The sequence below is a fragment of the Numida meleagris genome, chromosome 3 (assembly GCF_002078875.1).
Source record: "Numida meleagris isolate 19003 breed g44 Domestic line chromosome 3, NumMel1.0, whole genome shotgun sequence".
Classification (NCBI taxonomy): Eukaryota; Metazoa; Chordata; class Aves; order Galliformes; family Numididae; genus Numida; species Numida meleagris.
Window position 1 is genome coordinate 51,873,894 of NC_034411.1, and position 27,401 is coordinate 51,901,294.

The 27,401-nt window shown below is 40.0% G+C and overlaps 1 protein-coding gene across 3 annotated transcripts in view; it reads right to left on the minus strand.

Annotated features, from left to right (window-relative positions):
- The window catches only part of PHACTR2 (phosphatase and actin regulator 2), a 125,749-nt gene that overhangs the window by 30,403 nt on the left and 67,945 nt on the right, over positions 1-27,401 (minus strand). For all 3 annotated transcript variants that reach the window (XM_021390563.1, XM_021390564.1, XM_021390565.1), the window contains exons 2-4: positions 17,909-18,076; positions 9,787-9,867; positions 6,911-7,069 (exon numbers count right to left, since the gene is read on the minus strand). In XM_021390563.1, the coding sequence (XP_021246238.1) occupies positions 6,911-7,069; positions 9,787-9,867; positions 17,909-18,076 (408 nt within the window). The remainder of the gene's footprint in view (positions 1-6,910; positions 7,070-9,786; positions 9,868-17,908; positions 18,077-27,401) is intronic.

A 27,401-nucleotide genomic window follows, 5' to 3' on the forward strand; every position in this document is an offset into this window, starting at 1 on the left:
GATACCGATTCCCACCTGACCAGCCCATTATACCAGCTTTTGTCACTAATAAGCCAAATTTTGAAGCAGACACGTTTAACTGCTTTTCCCTTGCTGCTTCTCAGGCTTGGAAGACTCTCCCTGTAAACACTCACAAAGATACCTGTCTTCCTTCACATTACACTCTTTTATGTTACCAAAACTGACGTTTTTTAGGCTGTTGGTATTGTACTCATTATCCCGGTCTAGTCTTCTTTTGTTTTTCAGCACCCAGCCACAGTGTCCTCTCTTCTACTACAAGCCCACTGGGACGTTTTTGTCGGGTTTTTTTGTACTCATGTAAGACACTATACAATAAATTCCTTGCCTGTGCATGAGTATCACAGCAATACAAGTAGCAGCTAATAATGGCACCCCTGGAATACTCTTGGAGAGGGAGAGAATTGGTCTGATGTCTGTAAATGCTTCTGAGATAAAATTATGCTACAACTGTACCTCTCTAGCATGACTCTGCTTGCACATGGGCCCTTGTTTTTCATGCATCTTCTTTCTCATCGGGGTTGTGACCGCCAAATCATGGAGCCACCTGAATCAGCTCAATCCACCTATTCGTGCAAGCCCATTCCCTCAGTGCCTCAGTGCCAGCTTTGAGGTATTTTTATTGCTATTGCTCTTCTTAATCTAGAAATCTGTTCATCACGAACTGGACTTTTTTTAACCAAAGGTCTCCAAATGACCATTGGATAAGAACGTATTTTATACACTTCCCCAAGACATCTTCTGTAAAAGCAATCTGCCATATTTCTAATAGGAAAGCAAAGCAAATGTCAATGTCTTCTTTAAGCATTTAGATCAATAATATGTGTATGCCTGGAACAAATTTTCCAAAGACCAGATTTTCAAGAAAGCTCACTTTGAGATGGGATTTTCTTGTTACCAGAAATGGTGATTGAGGCCAGACTTTTAAGAAAGTTGTCTTTTTACATAAACATCTAAATGATGACCAGGATTACAAAATACTCAGTGTGCAGCAGCTCTTGTGGAAACTCTCAAAGATTTTCAGGGAGATTCCAGTATGCTGTATTCACTGGAAAATCAAATGACTTATTTTGGAAGCTAAATGCGTCACTGTTTGTAAACTGTGGACTAAATGGTGGTTCTGAAGAACTACAAAAATCCTTGACATAGTCTCAGAAAACATGCACAACTGGCTTGTATAATACATGCATTTTTTCTTTACTTTTGCAAATTTTTGAGTCCAAGTTTTTACACTACAGGATTTTGTCATACAGTACCATTGTTTTTTGGTTTCTACAGCTAGAGCTGTGATATGAATCTAGCTCATGGAGAACCAGTAGTCCTGCAATACAAGCACGTAATCTGTATCAGCTGCAAAGCACCCTTCTCCTGGAAGGTGAGCACAATTTAGTGGAGTGACACTATGTAAAATGGAAGGTGGAAATAAGGTATGATTTGTTGTCTACTGCAGGATAAATCCCACCAAAATGAAATTAAATAAGAGTTTTGAGAATCAAGAGTTTCCAGCTTATGCAGAGAGCCGTGTTGTGATTAACCAAAATCCAGGAAACTGTCATTCAGAAACATGGGACACCACACAACACAAGGTGTCTTTTGTCTCATTTTCGGACTCACTGACTGTGCTGGTGCAGGTGGTCAACTCAGACAAATCCTTTCAGAAATTTTAGATTCAATCAGCTCTATTTTTTGTTCATGCTATTGCTACTGAAGTTCTGTTCAAGAAAACACCTACTGCAATACAACTATTTTAATTGTTAGAAAGCTTCCTTTAATTTCCAGTCCAAACGTATTTCAAGCCTCTGTTTATGCCTTTCTACTTGTGCCAGCATTGTCCTTCAGCCATAGTCTCTCCTGGCTGTACACCAATTTGTTACATTCATCAAATGCACTCAAGACTCAGGCTCTGTTTTGCTAGGCTGAGCAAGAACATCTGTCTCATAAACCTCTCTGCATTAACTCCAGTTTTGAATTCACCCTTCTTGAGGCCAGATGAACAGATCTGTATATCTGCAGACTTCCAGCTTTTTCTTACTGAATAATGTCAACAGTACCGTATGCAAAAGACCTTGTAACAGAGGAAGGGTAGAAACCTGAAGGAGGGAGGAGAAAGAAGCTGGTGTAACATCTGACCTAAAGTAACCACATTTAAATATCTCTTTTTGTTTCCAAGATAAAAAAGGAAAGAAAACAATACAAAACAAAACAAACACAGGCTGATTGCTTAACTGTTGCATAAGATGTAAACAGTTAAATCAAGACAGAATATCTATAACATCTTCACTGTTAGCTGCATACTTCTACATTTTCTTGGTCTATAAGATACTTGGAAAGCTAACAGGCATGTAAATTTCTACATTCCCTTATACTATCTGTATAGATATTTTCAAACAATTCAATGATTAGTCTGCTAAAACCATGTCTACAATCTTATTCCTGGAGCCGCATTAGGCTATTTTTTTCTATAAAAGAAAAAAACAAAAACAAAAACAAACAGCAGCTTTACAAATTAGGAGCTTTCCTCTACCACTGCTATTATGTGGGTGAAAGCCTGCACCTCTCATGTCAGCCTACTGGCAGGAGCCTGCCTGGCTGACTTAGTGGATGGCTTCTGCCCAAACAAAGTTTTATCTAAAGTACCTTTCCTTTTTAGAAAACTTGGATTCAGTCTCATTTACATAGTTCAGGTGACGAATAGAAGATATACTATTCTTAGAATAACTAGTTGTAGGCCAGCAAATAACTCAGCTAGACTGAGACCTACAAGTAGATTCTTTGGGAGTCAGGCAAAAAAAACACCAATAAACTTTTACATATGGTGCACATAACAATGATCTACAGAGCTGAGGGGTGTAGGAAACCAGCTTACAACATAAGAGAGAGGAAAGTTTGTCTTGTCTCTCACAGTGAGTGGTTCGCAGAATTGATCTGCTGAGAGGCTCCTGTATAAGGTGCTGGAAGATGAGGGACACTACTTTGAATTCAACAGTTGTTGGTTATTTGGTTTGTTGTTTTTTTTTCCACTTAGGGGAAATAAAGCAAAGGCCTCTGAGAAAAGAAATTCAGAAAATGTGAGTTTAAGAACATTCCCTTGTATGCAAATTAGAGTGTTGGTCAGCAAATATGCATACTCGTAAGATCAGAGCTTGTGACGCCAGCTGTCTTCTGTTTGTCCATGAGAAAAACAGAAGATCAAATTTAAAGGTACATATAAGAGACAGTGACAAAATGTACAGGAAAGAACTTCTCAACTCAACATTCTAAAACATTTGCCAGCTCTCAGATCAGTTATGCTATGGGGGAAAAGCACTATACAGATGGATCCTATTAATTCATTTGGAAACAGGACTACAAATTGTTTCCTTCACTGAAATACATGAGAAAACCTAAGAGGACCTCAGGTCTGCTATAAATGTATAGGAACATTTCAGAAGCTTATATTCCGTATCACTCAAGAACACCCACTGCACCCACAAGAGAGCTCCAGCTTCCTGCAGTGCAGTTATTTATCACTCATACCTGACTGATAGTAGTCAGAATGAAACTTCTTATCACTTTTTTTCCAGGTAGTATCTCACTAATGGTTACTGAACCTTTCACTTCTTCAACTTAAGCTAACAATGAAATTATCTACCAGAATCACAAAAAGACTTATCTTGCCATGTCAGAAATGAGTAAGATCAAAGTTTACAAACAACTCAGATGCAAACCCAGGGCTCTCTGTGTGTCTGAATGTCAGAGACATCCTGGGAAGGTGTGAAGGAGAAAAGGAGCTCTGACACAGTACCAGGAGGTTTTACAACGTGCAGCAAGCATGCTGTGCCATCATGCTACGTCCCTATGCTTACAGTGGGAAACAGCTACAATTTTGCTATCTATTCTACCCATGCTGCTTTTGCCCTTCTCCAACACTCTTGTAAGGTACAAGAAAAAGAAAGAAGGGGATCCATGGATCCCCTATGCAAGGTTCATACCTCATTGGGAGCCAGGAGTGCTGGGGTCCACAGGGGCTCCTTCAGACAAGTGCCACTGATCAGGAGTCATGGCATGCCAGTACAGCCCAGCCTGCTGGCCAGACAGCTGGCACGTACTCTGGCATGCTGCCTGCCCACGTGCTGCTCTGTATCCCTTCCAGCATGCTCAGAGAGAATGGCTGCAGTTGAGCTCTGTGTTTTCAGCAAAAGATGCTAGTAACTTGTAGTCAAAACAAAACAAACTAAGGAAAAAAAGTATTCAGAACTCAACCCAGTACACGTATAATGTGAATAAACAATGTGAGAAAAAGATCCAGGGCTCTGCTTTCCCATCTGCAAAGCTTAATCACCCAATCACCTGTATCACCAGCTTCTTATTATGCTGCCATAAAGGAGAAATTTCCTTTTAAACACCCTGTTTGGATGATTGACATATCATTGCTACAAAGAGTAATGGTCACACTACGAAATTTCAAAAGAGTTTTTTCCCAAATATGAAAGACACCCACAAGCAGAGGGTGCAAAATTTGCAAGGATGTCTGGCAGCACAGGCAGCCGCTTTCAGGCTGCTGCTTCACTCACTTTTGCTTAACTCATTTCTACATTATGTGGCTGAGCTGACTGTTTTTGCCCTGTTGATACTGCATTTCTGTGGCTCATGCTAAAACATTTTTCCCGTGACTTCTTTTAACTCCAGACACGTTCCCTGCTCCATGATGCATTGCTGCCAACTCTTACCACTTGACCACTGTGCCTGCCCCACTTGGTCTTTTTAAACTTCCAGCATCAACAGTAATCATCATACTTATACAGGAAGCTCATTTTCAAGACCAATTTGAACCAGAAAGCAAGTAAAAGCTAATACCATTTCATAAAGGAGTTTTAAAATAACCTGGTAACTTCCAGGGGCTGAGCTGCATTTTTTGTAACACTTCGATTTGGCAGCAGTTTGCAGCATACCATGCTGCTAAACAGCAGGAATTATTCCTGTCTTCAGGTCTTACAAACATGGAAAGTGCAAAGAACTTCCTGTAAGATATACACATAAGAGTTTGTGACTCTAAACAGCCTAACATCAACCTCTATAAAAACCATCTTGAATCCACTGCTCGTGACAGTCCAGCTAGTATTCACTCCACCTATCTCAACTCTTCTGACAGAGGCTGTGATCTAGAACAGCAGCATGTTTTATGGTCCGAGCAGAGGACACTGCCAGGTATACCCACAGTCCTGCCACAGCTCTGATATTGATGCTCTGTGAGCATTAGCAAACCATCACATCAGCAGCTCATTTCTCCCTCTGCCAGTGGGTGTGGGTGCATCTGCAGGCCTTATTCTTTAACAGATTGACTCACCTTCTTGCTTAATTTGTGATAAAGTGATAGCTATATAAGCCTTGGCACTGAGCCTACTCTTGTACAGCAATCATTTCAAATTTCTTTAAGGTCAGCACAATCTACAGAGAGAGCTGAATGAAATAACGTGTTTGAAATAGATACTGAACCTTCCCCTTTTCAATACAGTTCTGTATTCTGCAGCGTCAGCTAGATGGGATTTCAGTAGTTAGAACTGTGTATCTCTAAAAAAAAATGCACCTTAGGAAAACTTCCATGATCTGACAGGTCCAGAAGGCTGTATTTAGGGATGCATAAAATAACAAGTGATCTGATCTAACCCCAAAGTTAACCTGAATCATTTTAAAGGAGGTTTCCACAGCTTTAGCAAATCTTTTTTCCTGACCCAATACACATCTGGTTCTAGTTGACATAAAAAGATATACATACTTAAATGTCATGAAAAAAAGCTAATTATGTATTTTGGACTTGTTGGGAGACGGTAAATACTAGAAATCTCATAAGAAGGGCAGTTCTCCTTGGAAATCGAGCCACTTTTTACACAGTCAAGCGATTTACATAGTTCAGAGAAGAATTCAAATTATTGTGTCAGCTGAACTGACCCTCTCAACCTCCAGAGGCTCATTCATCACTAGGTAGAGGTTACTAGGAAACATTGGAAAGACTGCTCTAACAGCCAGCCACAAAGTTCTTGGTCTTTTGTATCCTTGCTCTTTCCTGTAGAAAATCCAATAGATGGAGCAGCATTTAAGAACACCCACTTTTTCTTTTTTCTTTTTTTTTTTTGACAGGGAAAAGAAGTGGTCCAGTGTTCAAGATGCTAGAGAAAAACGTTAAATGCAGTTCAAGCCCTTGTGATTTCACTTTAGTTTTTAACTTCTCCTTATTCAGTCAAACTTTGTCACCAAAGTGAATCTGAATAAAGGTAACAAAATTAACATGGACCTTGAGATTTGGGGCACAGTGAAATGGGCACAGAGGATTTAGTGCATTTTATCTATAGAAAATCATATAGACATAAAGGACATTTTCCATAAAGGAGCTGGACTCAGTTTATAGTAGTAATATATTCCCTTGAATATTTCTGAAGAGCTGGAATATAATTGTTTAAGAGGTAATGAAAACCAATGGGAACGAGCTGCAGTAGTTATTTTCAAAATGACACATAGTTTTCCAGTAGCTTAAACACTTGAGCATTTAACCTATGAGCTGCTTCTGCAATGGTATTGCAAGGTGATGCATAAGCACTTTGTGTTTTCTTTCACAAAAGGAAAACCTGAAACCAAAGCTTGCCCACATCTACAACAAAAGGTTCACGCTGAATTCAGAAACATCTCTGCACATATTTTCATGCTCAGACCATGCTTCTCTTTGTTACCTTACTACATCCATAGTAAAATGCATCCCTACCCATGATGAAATACTGGTGTTTTCGTATCTTCTTGGCAGGTTCTGCTGGCATCCTTGTTGCAGAATAGAACTTACAGCATGTATTGGTGCTAATGGAAGAACATGTTAATGCTTTAAGTAGGGGAAAAACAATTTGTGATAAATGTGTTCATTTACCTTTTTGATCTTCTTTTTTCCCTTCCAATGCAGATGGTTTCTCTGATAAAGTGCCATTATCTCCGCTGGCTTTTACTGCATTTTCTTCCTGTATGGTTTCTTCTCCAAGAGCTATGGTGTGTCCATTTGAAGTTTCAAAATTTACTGTTACATCACCATCTGAAATAAAAATTAAAAAGCCATCGTCCAAATTAACTGCTTGCTTTGCACTTACTAACAATACAACTCTCTGCTTTCAAGTTACCATGGAAGCAAAGCAGAAAGACTTACTGAAGTGTATAATGGGCTCTGAAAAGTAACTCTAAATGATCTCCATAGGCTGCCAGGTCTTTGAGTGGATATCTCTGCAGTAGTGGGCCTACTTTCCAGGTGCACCTTCAAGGCTCCATCTTCTGATTGTGAACTCCGTACACATTAGCATCCCATACTCTTCCTCCCCACATCTTGGTTTACATAGCTGAGAGACAACCATGTGGAACACCATGTATCTATAATGTGTTTCCAAAGGTCCCAGATCTGGACCTGCACAGAGCTGCAGAACTACTGTGTTGCATCCCAGTGGCATATCAGCCAGGAATCAGGCAGGAATTTTCAGAATATATGTGATCAATTCCCAAATGTGATGATAATTAACGATAACAAGTCATTATCCAATCTTAAGAATCACGGTGAAGCTTCCTTGTAACATATTACATACTGTTTCTGCATTTTCAAGTCCAATTATTTCCCAAATCTGATGACTGACTTATCCAAACTGTCTCAGCTATGTTTTCTTTTTCCTCCTGAAAAAAAAATTTCTTTTTCTTCCTTATTTGTGTCTATATTCCTGAAAAATGCTGCGTACTCTTGCTCGCTCACAGCTTTCTCTATTGGCTAGTATCTGTTCTCTATTCTATGCATTTTAAAATCACCGCTGATTTTCTTCTCTGGTTATTTCCAAGTCTTGTTATCTGTAGGTTGCTCACACCACACCTGCAGTTCTCAGAGATGATAGCCCACCTCCTACAGGATGCTCGTGCTATCCAAAATTTATGCAACTTTACCTGTAATGTCTTCTTTTTCCTCCTGTTGCTTCTTCATTAATTGTGGTAATTCCACTCTCTTCTTCTCCTTGTTAGGTGCTGTGAGATCTGGATGTTGGCAGTTCCCTCATTTCAATACAATTATGCAGCCTCTCTCTTACTCCCTTAGGTTGCTCTGTGGATTAAGCTGATGGTTTCATTCTCACCCACAGAACTAACTTTCACTTGATGTGTAAAAACGATGTGTAAAATCTAAGTTCTGCCTTCTTAACCTTGTCTCATTCACTATAGCTGATATTTGCACACGGCTTTCTTCTTGTTTGACTGCAACATTCAACTTCTTCAGCTTCTTCCTTCCAGATGCATGTAAATGCACTTCCCTTTCTGCCTCCACATGTAAGATTCCCACCTTACTTATGTTCTGCTAACATCTCATCTACACCCTTGCCACTTCCCAACTCTTTCTTCTCCATTCCTTGTGAAAAACTGTCACTTCTTCACATTTCTTACCTCTTACAACACTCCATGCCATTTCTTCATCTAGCTTTCAGCTCTGTTGTCATTCCTTCTAACTAGCTTCACAAGGCTCAACCACTGTCTTCCCTGTGTTTCTGTTTTCGGACCATTCAAAACAATCCTATATTGTTTATTCTTCCAAACTGCTCCTTAAAGATTATAATTTTCATCAGACAAGAAACACAGAGTGATGAGGGCAGCACAGACTGGACTGATGGTCTTCTTAAGAGGGGAGAAAATTTTTCACCATTACATCCTTTTCCCCCTTTTAAGAGTGGAATAGCAGGTCAAGGACATAAAAGACCAAGGCAAACACATTTTCAGAACAAATGATACTCCTTACATTCAAACTGTTTTTGACCTGAAATGTTAACACCTTTCATTAACTGAGCCAACAGTCTAAATGCAATTTGCAACCATCAATCAATAAGGTCACGCAGCTGCCCAAAAAAGCACATAGCAAAAAATGTACAAAATCACATATGGGCAAATTGAGGCGTGGAGATTTCACGTTTCTTGTTTTAAGTCACAGATAGTGGCAGAAACAAGCTAAGAAGCCAGCTATGCTGGATGTCACATTTTAGTAATTGGACAACACTGTAAAGACAAGTGATGTTACATGTTAACGAATAAGCCCTCTACTTCCAAATATCAACGTGTGCAGTTCTTCAGCTCAGGTAGACCAGCACAATTTCTAGGATAGATCTGTTTTTGGAAATAATGGAGTTCTCAGACTTCTTGATAAAGTGATGAACGGTTTAATTTTAAGCTACTGAAAATTATTTTAATCACTTGATTATTTTCCCATCTAGATTTATAGATACTTTGGATATTATTATATCCAAAAGAATACTACTAGAGGCATTTCAGAAACATAACCAGAGGTGGGGCAGAGGTGCTAATCACGGTTTACCCATACATTTCCAGGCATAATTTTTGGGTTGTTAACTCTAAATTCTTTCCAAACAATGAGTGTTTTCCCCGCAGACTTTAATATTCCTGCCATTTGTGAATATAGCATGTGTGATAGCGGTGAGATCTGTATGATCCCAGCACTGGTTCTTTTTGATACTGAAATGGCAGCTATCCCTGTTTACAGGAAGCATAAAAATATTTGAAGATACGGCCAGAAGTGAGGTGGCGTTTCTTGGCAGAAGCAGCTCCAGAACACGTATCTTTTCACTCCAACTTTGTTTCATTCAGCTGGCTCAAATTATTTCTCACATTCCTCAGCTTTATCTCCTTATAACTGGTTATACTACACAGAAACAATGCAATAGGGATTTTCCCATCCATGTTTAGCACTTAGGAGCTAAATTCTAGGTAATGTGTTATCACCTTGCTCAGGCATTTCCTTCAGCACTCCCCTTCTTATGAGCTCCTCTCTGCTTTGTCTTGTCGAAATCTTCCTTTCCAACACTAAAGAAAAAGCACAGTTAAGAACAGATTTATTCTCATACTGAAAATACTTGTGAAAAATGGAGAAAAGGATTAAGAACCCCTGATAAGTCTTGTTTCCTTCTGCTCTACAGGAGAAGAGGTCTGGGTTTTCAGGGACACTCTCCCACAACTTCAGCCACAAAAGGTGGGATTCATCTGATCCAGTGTCTTCAGCTGAGCTAGGTTCAATGAGGCTTCCTTCACAGTCAAAGGGAAAATGTACTTCCAGAGTGAAATTGAACTCATCCAAGCACTGACATTTAATACTTAAAAGCACCTCTTTATCACTGACTGGAATGACCACGCCAGCTCAAAATACCTTCACCCACTCTTACAGATGTTTTGAGAGACAAATCCTGCTCACAGCAAGCAATATTTTTGGTCAAGTCATTAAACTGCTCACAGAGTAAACTTTGCATAACTATTCTAAATAAAAGAATAAAAATAAATCTTTAAAAGAAGTTAGAAAGTTCTGTTCTAAAAGGGAATAACATCTTCACCCAGGCTGGTTGGCTGTCATGGAAATAAATGAAGCATCTTGTTTTTAGATTAAAAAATTGTATCCATAGAACACACACACAAAAGATTGTGACATCAAACATTTTAATTATTGTTTATTTCCCATGGGAAAAATGTAGAACAGTTTTATAGGGAAAAGTATTTACAGATGGCAAAATAGAGTAATTCCCCACTCCACCCTACCCCTACACCCACACAATTTGGTCAGTCATCTGGGAAGCCACTGTAATCATTTATGGAACTCTGGTGCACGGTTCAGAAAACGTGAACATCGCTGTTGTAAAGTCCTCTCTTCGCTGCATTGTTAGCAGAAGTTAATCACCTATCCCAATTCTGTTCGCATATGAGCATCAAAACCCAAGTGATGTTTGCAGCTCAAGCTGAGGTCATGCAGAGAAGCTTCAGCAGCGCTGGACTTCATCCTATTAATGATGTGGGATAGGGTGATTTATCTCATCAACTAATTCAAACATTCTGGTAATCCAATTACTCTCTAGTGCAAGTCTAATTGCTGTATGCAGATTAAATACTGCAAGAAGTATTTTCAATCTCACTTGAGCTGGACTAGTTTGAGTGAAGTCACATGGTGAAGTGAGTGCTACAGTGCGGACAGAGAAAGTCCTCATGCACGATTCAGGAATTTACCCTGCATGGTAGCAGCTGACAAACATCTTTCCCAGCAGCAGACAGCTCTGGCTGCTGACTCACAACTAGGCTGGCTGAATTCGGACACCTGAAGGAATTGCTACTTTCAGCTTTCCACCCCCCTGCTCTGCCATGGAAAGGGACTGTTGCACAGAACATGGAGCAGATTCTGTGCTCTCAGCTTTACAGCACTGATTTTATTTCTTGTTCTGCAAAGCATGCGGATTCATCCACTGCTCCACATGGGACATGTTTCCCTACCAAGAAAGCAACAGCTTCTGGCACAAGAACCAGTGGTAGTAACCTTTGCAACTGTGCTAGGCTAAGCTACTCGCATCTGTAAGGAGCCCATGAGCTCATTACAGCTGCCCACTCCCCTGTCCTTCCCAATGACACCCCCGTGACCTGACCACATAGGCAGCCACCTCAATGAGCTCTCCATTTAGCTAATACACAGGGAGTGATTTTCTGCCAGTCTGACTTCCAAAACTGGCTCCTAGCACAATTGGTTGAACAATACGAGGCACTGGAGAGGCAGAAGCATAGCACTGCCAGCTTCATTTGGCTTCATTTATGCTGGAAGTTGATCCCAACCCTGTTAAGCAGCTGCTTGGACTGAATTCCTCACAAAAATTACTGCTGGTGCAAAAGTCAGGGCAGAAAGGCATAGCTGGGAACAGGGGTGAGCATGGCTGCCTGAATGCAGATCAGTTGAGACTGCATTCCCAAGTTACATTCTTAAACAGCTCTTTCAATTTTTCCCCTTTGCTTTTTAAAGTATATACCTTCCAACTGCATGCCACACAAGTTATTTACACAGCAAGCAAAGCACAGGAATGTGCGATATTCTAGCAAGTTTTTCTTCATGTAGGTGAACATTTACCCCCACAAAGACCTCTGGAGAAGAGAACATGGACAGTGAGGCCAGAGGACTACGCAAGCAGCCACTGACCAAGGGCTGTAATCTTCCCAGAAAGTAAGTATATTTATTAGCAGAGCGAAATCTCCTTTGATATGGAACCAACGGATGAACTCTTTGTGCAGATAGCTTATACCTGTTTTAGAATCAATCATTAAGGTTGGAAAAGACCACTTAAGATCATCTAATCCAACTGGCAACCCATTACCATCCATGCCCAACAACCACGTCCCTCAGTGCCTATCCTTTTGTTGCTGGCAATACAAATACTCGCTTATTATTTCAGTTATTGGAAGTATAATTTACTTCCTACCTTTTTTTTCCCCTCTGATTTTTTGCTCCTGTTTTACTGGCTACAGTGAAAGCAGATGCTCTCTCATATATTTCTTTTTGAAATTTAATCTAATACCTCTTGAAAATAATTATATTCTTTCCATTAAATTCAATAACATTGAATCTGACTGGCTACCTATGTCTTTTTTGAAGTTTTCAGGATGATGTATTTTTTCAGTTCCGCAACACTGTATTACACTTAATGAAGAGTCATAGAAAACACCGTTTGGCATTAAAATACACTGACACCTTACACTTCCACTTGAAGAACTCAAAGATCTGTATTGACATTACATAGATTTCATTATGTCCTTTAGATTATCTCCATTTTACAGATTAGAATATTTATGAACAGATAAGAAGCTTAAGCCCAAATCCTTAATCATCTAAAATGCTAGCTATAAGTGTTGTTTTTATTTAAACTGATTAAACTCAGTTAATTCAGCTTAAAATGATAATTTATTTAAAATATTATTTGACTCACGGAAAGAACATTAGAAAGTATGTTAGCGTTCACTGTAAGTGTCTCAATTTTAATTCCTACAAAAAGGCAGAATTTTAATTTAAATAAAAGTGATCAAAAATATGCACCCTTGTGTAAGAGGAATGAGTATACTGTCATACTGTCTACTCACGAGCCTGCACTGGGTGCTATTTAGCCAAGGTGGACTCATCATTTTAATTTATTGCTTATTAAGACTTTTCACTATGTAATACATTTCACATTTACACAGCCAACTATCTAGAGCATAACAGCTCGGTTGCACTAAGCTTAAGGGTCTCAAATATTTAGCTGAGCAAATCACATTAGACTGCTGTTATGTTTCAATAAGCTCTCTTAAAATAACGTTCTTTTTGCAAAGTCAAGCATTTGGAATTTAAGAAATGTTTGAATGTGGGTTGACAAGTTTGGAGATGGTACAGCTTTTATTTGCTTGTTATGTGTTTTACCTTTACAACCCCTGGCTCACTTAGAATACAAACTGCACTGGTGTCTCCACTAACTTCAGTTGTAACTAAGAGAAAGCAAGTCAATTTATCACACTGCACGTAGCCTTGAACTGCAGCCCTCATTTACTTGAGTAAATCTTACTTGTCCAAGGGATCCCACAAACGTGTATTTTTAGCCCAACATAAATAACAGCAAAACCAATCAAAATAACTGCCTACCTCAAAAAGCAGTTCCCATCCCTACCTACCTGCTCCCTCAAAAAGAAGACTTACCAACATTCAGCAGCTACAAACCTCAAATAGTCTTAGGAACCCATTATTTCATTTAAAGAGTAATGTGAGATTCTGGATACTCTCCAGTCTTTAGTTTTGCTCATCCAAGAGAAGCTCAGGAGAATTCCAAATTTTAATTTTTCTCTGACCCAGTAAGAGCTAAACTTGCCTCCTGCTTCCTGCCTGCACACACTCTCACAGGGCAGCTTTGAAGTGGCATCTACTTCATGTCAAGACTTTAACTGCTGCCTTCTTTGCCTTCTGAGTAAAACACTGAGGTGGGGATGAAAGCCCTTAAGATTATGCCATCTTCTATTTGTTTTTACTTATGAAAAAGTATACAATTAGTGCCCAGCAAACAGATTTTCTGAGACACAGCATGGAAAATATGTTGCTAAAGGGAAAAATTCCAGCTATCATTCCCAGATCGGCCCAAATACTTCCCCATCTAGTTGTCCATATTTTTTTGTTGTTTGTGGTATTTGCTATTTATGAATATCTCACAGTCGCTAGTGTAATGCAGTGACATGAGATTTTGTCAACACACTGCATACTACAGCCCTGTCAAATCTGTAAGAAGAACCTACTCCAAAAAGCTGACTGAAATCCCAGTTGCAGCAACAGAAGTTCTTTCCAATACCCCATACTCTGTCTCAGAAGAAACTTTCTTCAGCTGCATGCATACTTACCAAGTTGTGGCCCCTGTTGTTAAGAGAATAACCAATACGTGTGATGATCGTCATATCATCTCCCTTGGTCTCAGACCAGGAGATTGGCCACCTGCACGTGAGATACACACACACACATCCCGTTCTGTAATGCAAATACATCTCTGACTGAGCTGTCTGAGGAAGAGGATTTCCTGCAGGAAATTTATTTTGTGCGGATGTTTTCCCCTTTCTCATGTCAGATAAGCGAGTTTCTTCTGCTGCGTCAATTAGCAAGCAACAGGGGGCAACTGGCCAAGGAAATGCATCTTTTCAATCTCTGTTAGACTCAGGTCTGTTTCCTCAAGAAGTACAAGGGGAACTTTTTCTTTTTTTTTTTTCCCCCTGAAACAACCATCTGAGGCAGGATGAACGCAGCCCAATCTGGTTTTCATTTCTGACTCCAGCCTCACAGGAAGCACGTATACAAATTTAAGCGGTTCCATATATTTCCTATGTAGAGCTTAAAAACAAATGACTATGTCCCTACAGCTCTGGGGTTTCCTAATAGCAAAATAACACTCAGGCATGTTAAGATATGCTTTCATTTCAAACTAACCTGATTTGCACCGAATATACAATTTGTTCATGGTGTAGCTGAGGTTGGCACCCTGTCTGTTTCTAGAACTTCTAAGGACACAATACCTTACTGCTGCAAAAACATAATGACTTATCTGTGTTTTTTCTCTGTATGGAATTATGAGGGGAGGTAATCTGTATTTCTGGCCAAGACAGAGGAGGAACTGCAGGAGGATGCTCAAAGTCAGCGCAAGTGACTTGCTGCACTCCTACCAGCACTACTGGTACTATTAGTAGGCAATCATCACGGATTAAAGGTGTATCTAGCCTCAAACAGGCTGCTAGCATAGGATCAGTACAGCCAGACTTGGAAAAAAAAGCTTTGATGGTTGACAGGAAAGTGAACGACACCTAAGCAAGACTATGAACCAAATGTTCACTATGCTGGTATTAGTTAATATTTAGACACCTCTTCCTCTCTCAGCATAAAAACTCTGGGAACCGTAATCGTGCCTCCTTCATCTGGCTAAAGGTTACACCTTAGAGAGTCACAAGGGATACATTCCTGTAAAACACGTAGCAGAAAATAACTGGGAAATGTTTAATTTACTTTTAAAACTTACAATCTAATTTAATCAAGATTTACTTTCTCTTCATCTCCGCATCTTAGAGAACTGTTATTGCTACTTCTTAGATGAAAGATGAGATCTTCAGATATTATGTAAGTCCCAACATTGCACTTTAAGGGAAAAAAACCAAAACAACTAAATACTGTGATGGCTGGCAGAATGCGTGTGATCTGGGATTTATGAATACAAGCTGATATACTAAATGTACAAAAGAATGCAAAAGTTTTCAAAATCTGAAATTATTTCCCTCTATCACTATATTTGTACAATCCCACCCAAATTAATGAAATTTTATAGTGTAGTGGGATGGATGATTAAGGTCTTACTAAAAATAAAACATATGGACTCCTTAGAAAGAAAATAAATTTACTGAAAAATGAAAAAATATCAGAAGTTTCCAGACCTCCATAAAAAGCATAAGTTTTGTTCATCAAGACATGCATTGAATTTTGTATGTTTACACTTCACTATACAGGCACTGAAATACCCTAGTTTATATAATTTAGATTACTAGAACGGTTTTGTTTTTTGTTAGCTGCATTTTACAGCACTAGTTTTACACTACTATATGTTACTAAATACAATAGCAGCCGTTAGTGTACACAGTGTGGATACACATATGGATATCTAGCACAATGTTATTTAAACACATTACAGTGGTTTTCTGGGATAATTTAAAAGTCTATGCAGAAGATGATACTTAACACAAGATACTTTAGGCACCAAGTAAATCAGTTAGGCTAGTTGATTTTTGGGGTAATAAGAACTATTAAAGTTCTGTGACTATTCCCTCCCTCTGCATTAACTTTTCCCATGCTCTGTAACATTTATAGACATACTTCATTTGTGCAGACAATTAACTTCTACTTTTCAATACAAATTATATACAGTCACAGATTCAGTTGACCAAAAGAGCTCCCAGTTACATGATCTACGCACTATATTAACCTGTCATCACTGACTCTACTATTATTCTGCTGATTCATAGCGCAAATTCTCCTAACTCTTATGGACTTCTGTTTGCACTCTGGTGCTCTCCATTTTGAAGAAATGATTTATCACAAAAAAAATCTCTAACCTTGGAAAAAAGACAAGGAAATCTACATTCATTTTTTAACTTCCAGGTCTGAAAGGCAGTGATGCAAAAATGCAGTTGAAATTAAAAAAAAAGCCAGCTTTTCTAAATGTTAAAAAATTCAAACAGAGGCTCTATACTTCCTCTCTGATTCAGTGTGCTGTATTGACAGCAATCACAAAGCTAGACCACAAGTTCAAGTGGTAACCTTTGCAGAAAAGTAAAAACTACTTCTTGTTATGTTTCACTGTATTAGCTTTCTGCTGGATCAGGTTTGTGATCCAGCTCACCACAGAACAGGTGCCAGTACCCAGGAGGCAGTGGAACTAAACAGACACAGCTGAGATAATTGAGAAGACATAATTATCACTGGAAAATTAGCTCTAAGGTCATTGAGATAGACACTGCTTTTTATTAAGAGTTCTTTGCTGCAATATCTAGGGGTTCCTGGGTTTAAAATGTAAATCAGCGTACTCCCAAATGTTCTGAATGGGGACATTTTGGGAGATTGGTTTTATAGCCTAGAGGTATGGAAGACACTCAACAGAGAACTTGCACTGTGGTAATGAATCTGAAAAGCCACGGACTCCAATTGGGCTGAAGTTGACAAAAGCATAGCGTCAGATGTCTGAATCCCAAAACAGAAGTTTGGGATTTTTCTGGAGAAAACTTGGCCAGAGCTGTGACACAGAGACACTCACATATGCAGGGTGGGTTAAGATTCCTAACAGCATGAGTGACTACAGCCACTTGAGATGCTCCAAGGTTTTGGAGGTGTCTGCACAGGGATGGCAAACACGATGCAAAACCTTCTGGGAGAGCAGCCAGGACAGCCAGAGCATCTCAGGTGGTACCAAGCACCTCTGGTTAGGCAAATGAATCCCAGCCTTCATTCTTGCTCATTTTCAGAAGGAACATTATTCAGTCACAGCATTTTATTTCACACTTGCTCTTCAAGTCTGTCCAGCTGGGGAGTGAAGGGCTGAGCAGCCTGTACGAAGGCAGTGGTTGCAAAGCTGATCTTCATTTTTCTTCTGTGCATGATCATATCTGCTTCTCCTCTCTGAACAGACCAAACTTCTGTTCCCATGAAGGAAAGGTTTGTTTCATAATCCAAACCACTGGCTACTAGGAGAACACAGAGATATTCCCAACATGCCTGATGATATGCAGCATACAGCCTCGTGTTTCTTAGTTAAAAAAATAGTGTTATCAACATCAAAAGAATATCATATGTAACAAATGTTAAGTTAATAAACTGCACACTTTGGTAACAGGTTCAGGACAGAAGCAGAATAAGGTTTTCCCTCGCCAAAGATCAAACAGTTTTTGTGTATACCAAATACTATGCCCAAATAATCCCTGACATATCACAACACCTTTTCAGCTATTACCCTGCAAAGCCATTAAGTGTTTCCTGCTATTTGCCACCAAAGGGCCGCATGCATACCTGCTGATGTTTCTCTGAATTTGTCACTGGTCTTCTTCTTCCTCCATTTCCAAGGTTTAAAAATTTTGCCAATGGTAGAAAGTTTGCCCTTTCTCTTGAAGGGAGGAGTTTGGGATCCTGGCGCTGGTCCATCCGAGTTAGCGATTGAAGCTTTATCCAAGCCATCAACTGCATAAATAAACAAGGAAAGAAAAGGTCACTAAAAGATAGAAACCAAAACGGTAGCTAACAGCTGAACTGCTCCACTACCAGATTGCAAAAGGCTGTGTGGTGGTCCCCATTTTTCTGTTTCAGAAGGCTGACAATGGGCATTTTATAGCACCCTGCACCACAAGCCAGTCCTCACCTTCGCTAGCCTCACACTTCCCTTCACTCAGCATCCCCACTACAGCCAGAACAGCTGCTCACAGCACCTCTACTATGTGCACTTCTGTGGTCTCTCCTCTCTACTGAAGAATTCCTTTCAACACATTTAAGTGATGTTTTTTCCCTATCTTTGGTAAAGCTGAATAACTAGCTATCATCACACAGAAGACAAAACCCATACAATGTAAAAACATAACCTGTTTCTTTTGAGTAAAAATATATATATATATATCTTCTTAAAAAAGCTCTACTGATAGCTGTTCTGGCTGTGGAACGGAATAGTTCAGTTTGATATTCCTGGTAATCAGTCATTCACAGAGGAGTCTGCCTCCAGTCAAGTTTCATACTAACAAAACATATTTAACAATAAGCTTTTGGACTGTATCCAAAATTTAAAGACAGATTACTTTTCTGCAAAAAAAAATACTGAGTGATATTAAAGCCAATATTTATCATCGATGGCTGTAACTCGGAGTTTCTGTGAACAAAATCAGCAGTTATTTCACAACAGGCAGTTAAGTGTAGCATAAAGTTAAAATAAATTTTCTGGAAATTTCCCTGAGAAGCCCACTATTATATATTTCTATATAAGAACTATGGTTTCTTAGAACCTTCCACGCCTGAACCTGCAAATACTTCAAACATGCTTAACTTTATTCACGTGAGAAGCTTCACTGAAGTAACTACGATTACTTATGTACATAAAATTAATCACAAGCTTAAATGTTTGCAGCATAAGGGCTCTGTAATTGCTTTCATTCATCTAAACATTCCAATTATAACCAATTCGGAACAGAGTTGATGCCACTGTCAACAGAAATAATGATAATCCTAGATCATTAAATCAGAAAGTGCTGTTCAAAGAAGGAAATATCACTGTTCCCATTTTACAGATGGAAAATATGAGGCACAGAACAGTTAAGTGTTTAATTTCATGTTTGCCAAATGGCTTCCCGAATCCTAGTCCTCTGTCCTAGCTGTTAAAAAGATGCATATTCATACATATATCATCACGGTACAATCTTACTATTCTGTTTCTCAGAAAAATGGCATTTAATGAATACTATATTTGTCCCAGACTTTAGATTGATCTAGGATGCTATAAAAAAATCTTTACTGTGAGAAAGCTGATGTAATGCAATCAGAGTCCAAGAAACTTTATTCCTTAATGCTTTGAAATGAAGTACTGGGACAAAAAGATCCATTGCATAACTTCACTGAAATCTACAGTTAAAACCAGAGATACATTTGTGGGAAAATGATTACATTCAAATCAATAAATCTGAGTTATGCCGTAGGATACAACAAATCCTATACTGTTAGAGACGGAACAGACAGCTTAAGAAAACTTTGCCAGCAAAAATTACCATTATTCAGAAGCATGAGGATTTAAATTTTTTTTTTCAAGTGTTTTCCTTGGGTACCCTCTGGCCTTTAACAAAGAGATAAAATGGAAGGATGGCATTGAAATGTGTAAAGCCAAGGTTTCGGTAAGGAGGAGGCTAGGCCTATCCCTTGCATGAGCAAGCTTCCTGGCTTGCACATCCTGGAAAATGTAACAAAGTAGTTTAGGAGGTTTAGAATGAGACTCCCATACAATGGATGGGTCTGAGAGGCTGGCAAGAGATGGGGATCAGAAGGACACCAACACAAGCCAGCACGCAACTCTGCAGGAAGAGAGAGGCATGGGGCAGCAGCAGGACCTCTGCAGGGTTGCCCTGCCTGGAACTAGGGACTGCACTTCTCTCTAGGTTGGCAGTCAGTGTCTGTGGAGTGAAAGGAGAAGTACAATTACTTGAAGGGTAGTTACAAAGTTAAGACAGATGAATTGTTCTTGGCAATTCCAGATGGCACAAGAAGGGGTGAGGGCCACAGGTAGTGACTCCAGAGAGCCAGGTTAGACATAAGGAACACGCTTCCAGGAGGAGGGCACAGCACTGGAGCAGGTTGGGGAATCTCTGCCCTTGGGGGTTTTCAGGGCTTGGCCAGGTCTGACCTGATCTGCTGTCAGCAGCCATCCTGCTTGGAGTGAGAGACTGGACTGCATCACCTCCCAGTCAACGTTTCTGCAGTGCTGGGGGATGTGGAAAGGCATGGTTGCTTGTGAAATCTGCGCTAGGAAATCTAAAGAATCAGAGGAGAGGTGCTGAAGAAAAAAGACCAGGATCTGGTGGCTGAAGAGTTTTGTGCTGGGACAGGAGCCAAGAATTATCTCACTGGCAGAGGCAGCCCATGAGTTCATTAGTGAAAGGCTACCCGCTCCTTGGTGGCAGCAGGACAAAGCCCACGTTCTTGTCTTCACTGGCTTAGAAAGGCTGGGTCACTGATGTGAAGAGCCTGCACCCTGGTGATAGACAGCACAGTCTCTATAAGCACTGGAACATAGATCTTTTCAAATCCTCCTGGGTCATGGAGCCCAGCCTACTGCAAGCAACCACTTCCACAAAAGCCTTGTTTAAATTTTTTCTCCTGTGCCTGCCAGAGGGAATGGAGGAGGATTACAGCTCCAACAGTTCCCCGCTGAGAAACATGCATTTGGATCGCTCGCTGCTCTGCCCTCTGCTGAAATTATTTAACTCTGAAACAGTGATAGTCATCCCAGCTAAAGAAATCCATCTGCTTCCAATTAGCCAATACATGAAGAAAGGGATCAATTTAGTGGTGAGTGATTCTGTTGAGGAAGACTGCAACTCTTGAAAACGGGATTCTACATTCACTCCTTCTAACTAAAAAAGATGAGTTTATTTATCAAGTGAGTTCCATGAGAGCTCACAATTAGGAATTTGCTTATCCCTCGACCTTGTACCACTTCCTTCATTTGGGAAAAAAAAAAAAAAAGATGCAAATATGTATCCGAAAAGAATGAATAGGCACGGTCAAACATCACTGTTTGGTTTTAGAAATAATCTAAGATAAAGTAAAACTTCTAGGAAAAGATAGAATGCATTTAAATTCAAAAGCAATCATAAGGTAGCACATTTTAGCAATTAGTAGGTTGCCCAGGAAACAAAAAAACACAACAATTCCACCAATGAAATTCCAGAGCATTTGTGGAAAGATCTTTTCAAACATATTACTTCTCATCTTTGAAAAACTCAGCAGGAAATTGGTGTTTAATATTTACATTGTTTGCTTTATGGGTCATGTATTAGTTATTAATAAAGGAATGTATTTTTCACCTCAGAGAGCTTATGCACCTTCTATTAAACATTATAAGCATTATACAATTTCACTGAGGAAAGGAAACATCTTTCCAAGATTAGAGGAGCCTGGTCACTTGTGTTATTCTTTTATTTGTACAGTGTCTTGAAGTTCACCTTCCTTCCCACCATATTCAAAAATACGAGTTTTTCCACTGCCGTCAATAAACATCACTATTAAGTTTGACAGTAGGACTTTTGACTGTACTAGCTGCATAGTCTATCTGTTGTATTGCAGTCCTTTGTCCCAGATGCAAATTTTACATCTGAAGGATAAGTGTCTGCTTGTACTGAATGCTGGAAGGAATCAAAGAAAGTTCATTTAAAACTTCCCTTAAATGAAATTTGTTTCTAAAAAAGAAATAATTTTATTGTTGGTTGGTCAAACACATTTTAGAGTCTGCATACTATTTCCCTGGACTTCCTTTATGGAAACTAGTGACAATGCTGCAATGCTATTCCTGCTGTAGTTCTGGGGAACAGCAGGATGGAGAATTTTAAATATGTTCTTCTGGACTGAGAGTCCAAGGATAAGGTTGTTACAAAATGGAGATTGAGAAACACAGTGAAATAAAGAAGGGTTATCCTTGGAACTTCACGTATTAACATTCTAGCTTTAGGTTCACAGGTGAGTTCTGTGTTGATGCTCCCTGAACATTCAGTGTAAACAGCAAAGGGTGTGGCTCTGACAGTGGCCTTGTTTCCATCATGATCTTGCTTCTGAAGGAAACCTCCAAACTGCTCCAACTTGCTGAGCTATCGTTTCTATTTTAAAGCTGCTCTGAAGAGCATGAACTAGATTTGTAAAGCATAAAACTGAGCGGGAGGGCATCTCATGCTCTAGATGCTGAGGAACATTCAGTCTGGAGTGCCACGATACAGCTAGCTTAAACCAAAACAGCTTCAACTGTTTTACTCCATGTATTCATTCCCATCATGCTGTACTGCTTGCTAGTGTAGACATAGTCTGAATAAACAGAGACAACGCACTGGTACCAGTAGAGCGCCAGTCAATTTCAAAGTTCCAAAGTATTCAGTCCTCCACTGCTTGACACATCTGTGTCTGTCCTTGTTTATTAGCTAGAGGGTAGCATTTTAAATGCTAAATATACTCAGGGATCTAACAGTCCAGGTAACAAAAGATACAAGGGAAATGAGTTGTAATGAACATCACCCTCTCAACGTATTAACCATTCCCACCGATGCCATCCCAAGCATTTCATCATGACCCCCAAGAGGAGATCCTGTTAAAGACTAACTGCAACACTAACCAAGGCACTGCAAAGCCAAATCACACTGGCAAAGGCTGTGAGCTCAATGAAGGAAACAAAAAGCCGTTAGACAAACAAAAAGACCCATTAGATCCGTTTATGGGCAACCCTGACTTTCCCATAAACCACCAAAGACGGAAATGCTTTAACATGTCTGATTCTGGGAAGGCTACTTGCAAGAAGCACCTGCGATCTCCGTAGCTGCCTGGGAGACACTTTTGTGCTCTGAATGATCTCCGGAGATGTTGTGCGGTTGCAGTAGTGGTATGAATTCCTTATGGTTTTTCCATGGCATGGTACATTTCAGCACTGCGATGTTCATGTCAGCACTGAAACACGCAAATACCTCCTTCAGGTAAGAACTTGCTTTACAAAATGCAACAAAATCCATCTAATTGTTTCAAGCAAGTCTGATATAAATGCACTTGAAATAAATAGCTGTGGTTCTACTGGTTCCAGGCATTTTGATCTAGAATGCAGTGAGACTATTCCTTCTTAAACCTTTGGCTTAAAGATAATTCAAGAACAGAAAAAGATGGTGCTATTTTTGCAGTATGTAGTTCTGTACTTTTACTGATGGCAGTCGAACTAGCAAGCCAACAGAAGAAGCTAACTTCAAGACTGAATACTAAAAGTAATGCAGATTATATAGAAAAAAAAAACCCATGATGTTCTTATGTTATTCTTCTTCCAGTACAACCATATTTTAATAGGTGAAGGATCAAAATTACTATCTGGTAACCTAATGCTAGTAATTTCTGTCAGCGATGATTTAAAAAAGATAAAACTTGGATAGTTAGCTAGCTAGCTACGGTAGAATTATACTCAAAAGGTCTTCTTTAGAAGAATCCATTCCTAAACCTGAATAGTTTTACGATTCTTTCCCATATTAATCCAGATTCACATTTAGTCACAAGGAGAAGGAGCTTATTACGTAGACTTTGCTGTAAACAAGTATGAAATATCTTACAAAATTGCTGTAAAATTGCTGGCATCAATGCCACTGAAAAAGTTAATTAGTTTATTCTTGTTGCAAAAACTCTTGAGATCCTGGAGTAAAAGAGCAATTAAGGCTACACCCAACAACAGAAAGAAGGCAGAATTTAGGTACATTTGTTAGGAGTTGTGCTATTGGGAACCTGAGGGACTCCGATCAGAAGCTCCCTGACTCTGAAAGTGCAGGTGCTGTAATTCATGACATTAAAACTATCTGAAACCTCTGCTTCTCTGCACGTAAAATAGAAACCCAGATGAGTCTCACAGCAGAGTGTCTTTGATGATGAAGTCAGCCTAGGAAGTTTCTCCTCTGCATTTCCATCTTCTCATTCTTGACCCTATAAAAATATGCCATTCCTTCAATTGTAAAAATACAACTGTTCATCAGGCTGCATCACAAGTAGATCTCTGAATGATCCAGACCAAAAATGCCTTCCCTCTTTCCATCCTCTTTCCTTTTTTAAAATGGTTATTTTTAATCTGGGTCATTGCAGTGCTGTACTCTTTAGCACAATCCTACAAATGCTTGAAGTGTTGGGACTGAGGAGCAAGCTGTGGCATGGGACAGAATGGGCAGGGTGGAGAGCCTAAATGAGTTTCACAGCTGCAACCAGAACACTGTGAAATTGTAGCCACAGCCATGACAGCACTGAACAGCTTAGCTTGTAACACGTGCCTGTGCCTGATTGAATCCATTGAACACGAGTTTGCCTACGTATTCACAGGGTGGTCAGAAGATGTGCATTCATCATCCTTCCTGAAAGAACAGCGTTGAAACCTCCTGTCCTTCCTTATCAAAGAACATCCTACCTGTGAGAGGGAATAATGGTCCTCTGCAGAAAGCAATTTGGAAGCCATCCAGCCAAGAACAAGAGAGAGAACACCATGAGGAAGGGGATGCTGTGCACAGGCAGCTAAATTAACTTACTTACAAAGATATGGGAATTCACATGTACATAACTGATGCAGCAAGTATGGGCCTTCTTCAGTAAGAACAGTCACTCTGTTTAGATGAGAATGTACAACATCACTAGAATCACCAAGTAGGAAAAGGCATGGAACCAAGTGCTCCACTGACATTGATGTGCTATGGGTAGTACTGGCACTGTGTATCTCACTTGCATATTAATGTGGTATCACTCCACCACGCTTAAAGTGTGGGAGGATAACATTTGCTGCAATACAAGTGACCTGGGATATTGTCACATCTAATCATAAGCAAACTGAGAAATGCAACAGAAGATACAGCAGATTCAGTTCAAAGTTACCTTATGTGTGGATTTAGGTCAGCAGAATTTCTGTACTTACTACAACCAGTTAGTTGGTTCAGCCATTTTTCTCTTCCTGTCACTGCACCCAGATGTCTGCAGGGGTGTGCTGCAAAAGTCTTGGTTTATTGAGACCTCAAAACCTCTTTTTGACAGTGTTATGATTTTCTATACAGCCTTGCCAAAGGGAACAGAGTTTGAAGTCACGGTTTTTATGCCAGCAAAATCAACATGTTTGTGCAGCTGCATATTATCCGAATTTAGTGACAAGAACAATAACTCATCGACTTGCTATAGAGTATGGTAAGCCGCTTATTCCCACAGCTTACTGGAAAAAAATCAAAACACTGCATGGTAAAATGTTTGACATGGTCATTAAAAAACAGAAGTCATTCTGACACAATCAATGTCATTTTCAATAAATCTCTCAAATTCTGTAATGTTATAACAATTTTTCTTGACCAAAACCAGATGGAAAGACAGGTCTTTTTCCTTTCCCTCTTTCTGCTTTCTACTTGGAAGAAGAAAATGCAACTAATCCCCAGTGGATAAATTGACAAATTGGAGAGCTATAATCTACCTCAGAGCAGCACAATGGGTTGGCATCTGAATGCTTTTGCCTAGCCATACATCTGGAGTTTAACTTTGGGGAATCTCTGTCACGAGCTAATTGACTTGATTGTGTTTTAATTAAATGAAAGGAAAAAGCTGAAGTTCAAATGTAGGCGGCTGAATGGTAGTTTCCATATGGAACTGCCAATGTTGCAAAATGTTAATTGGGCCTCCTGCTGGCAATGAGCTAAACAGGGTGGGCAGTGGCTACTTCAGATGGGTTCTGGCTGATGCCTGAAAGCAGCCAATGCGGGCAGTGGGTGGATCCTCCTGGGGAAGCCACACCCTGAATGCCCCCAGCTTTCTGGAGGGTACACAAGTGTACATACAGACACCTTTCGGGCTGATGGAGCTATATGTGAACCGGCAGTGCTGAAGTCCAGAAAGCTGAACTGCTATGAGGCTGAACCATGCAACTCCCATCTCACCACAGGCAAAATGTTGCCTTGCTGCAGAAAACAGTGTGGGGCAGGAAATCCAGCTGTGTTACATCTGTAGACTAGAGGCCGTATTCTGTTCCCCCCTTTGGTGAGAATTCCCTGCCTGAGCCCTGCATAAAGCATAGATGCTGCTACAGAGGCACTTATAAAAATGTGTTCTCTCCCCAGAGTGGCATGATGCATTCCCACGGCTCCAACATGTTAGCTTTATGCTGCATGAAAAACAAACCAGGAGCTCCTGTGTTGAGTCAGGTCTGCTGCAAACTCTGCATGGCTCTTTTCTCCCCTTCAGCCAGCACCACACTAGCCATGCACAGACATTTATAAAGCCTTTGGAGAACAACACATTAGCGTGGAAGTGGGAGTGCACCCAGTGCACAGTTGCTGTGGTCAGAAGAGGAACATGAGCCAAGTCACACATTTCAGATTTCAGCAATGGTGCTGACTCCAACATGCATTTATTTGAGCTTTCTCTCTCAGTAGTACACTTAGGATTGATTTACTTAGAGCCTGGGAGAGCCTGTTTAGCTGTCCGTCTTTTCGGTAGGAACTCCTCACTCCATAATTGACTGCTCCCCAGCAGGCAAACAGGGGACTTCAGCTTGGCTTTCCACTGCCTCACACAGGAAAGGGAAAATAAGGCAGTGTTAACATGAGGGCTTGAGATATGTTTGCGGCTTCAGTTTCTCACTCTGGCAGGATTTCTGTGCTAACTGCACTAGGGTAAACAACAAAGGACTTCTCTGCCTTAGAGTTAACTTAAATGTTGCTCTTTTCTTATTATTTGCTTATTTGGTTACAACAGCCGCATCTTAAATGCTGTTGGCTGTGTTAAGTCACAAGCTATTACATTCAGTTAACACAGGTAACTACAGCAACCTAAATGCCGATAAAGTGCTTGTAACATGCAACTTCAGAGTTACTTCATGGTATGGTTTCTATTCCCATGAGGTTAATTCTACTGGGGAAAAAAAATGGTTTTAGGGTACTCTATAGAGACAACAGAAATTGCACAGGCAATACAGCTGAACTAGGCCCAACTAAACTGCCCTTCTCATCCCTGTACAGAGCTCCCTACTACATCTACATGGGCAAGTAAGCTAGTGGGGGTGGTTCTGGGGCACATTTACACAGTAGTTATACCTCTCTAATCACACTTCCTCTGCTTTCACCTGTTTCTCATGTCAAAATGCACAAGGGATTTGCTTAAGAAATGAATAAAAATAAGAGCCTGACTTTATGCTAGTAATATGCCCACAAACATGTTTGCAAATTCAGTATTTATATTCTGGCATGGTGTAGTCCTTATCAGAACATCTGCACCACCCCTTGATCTCCAG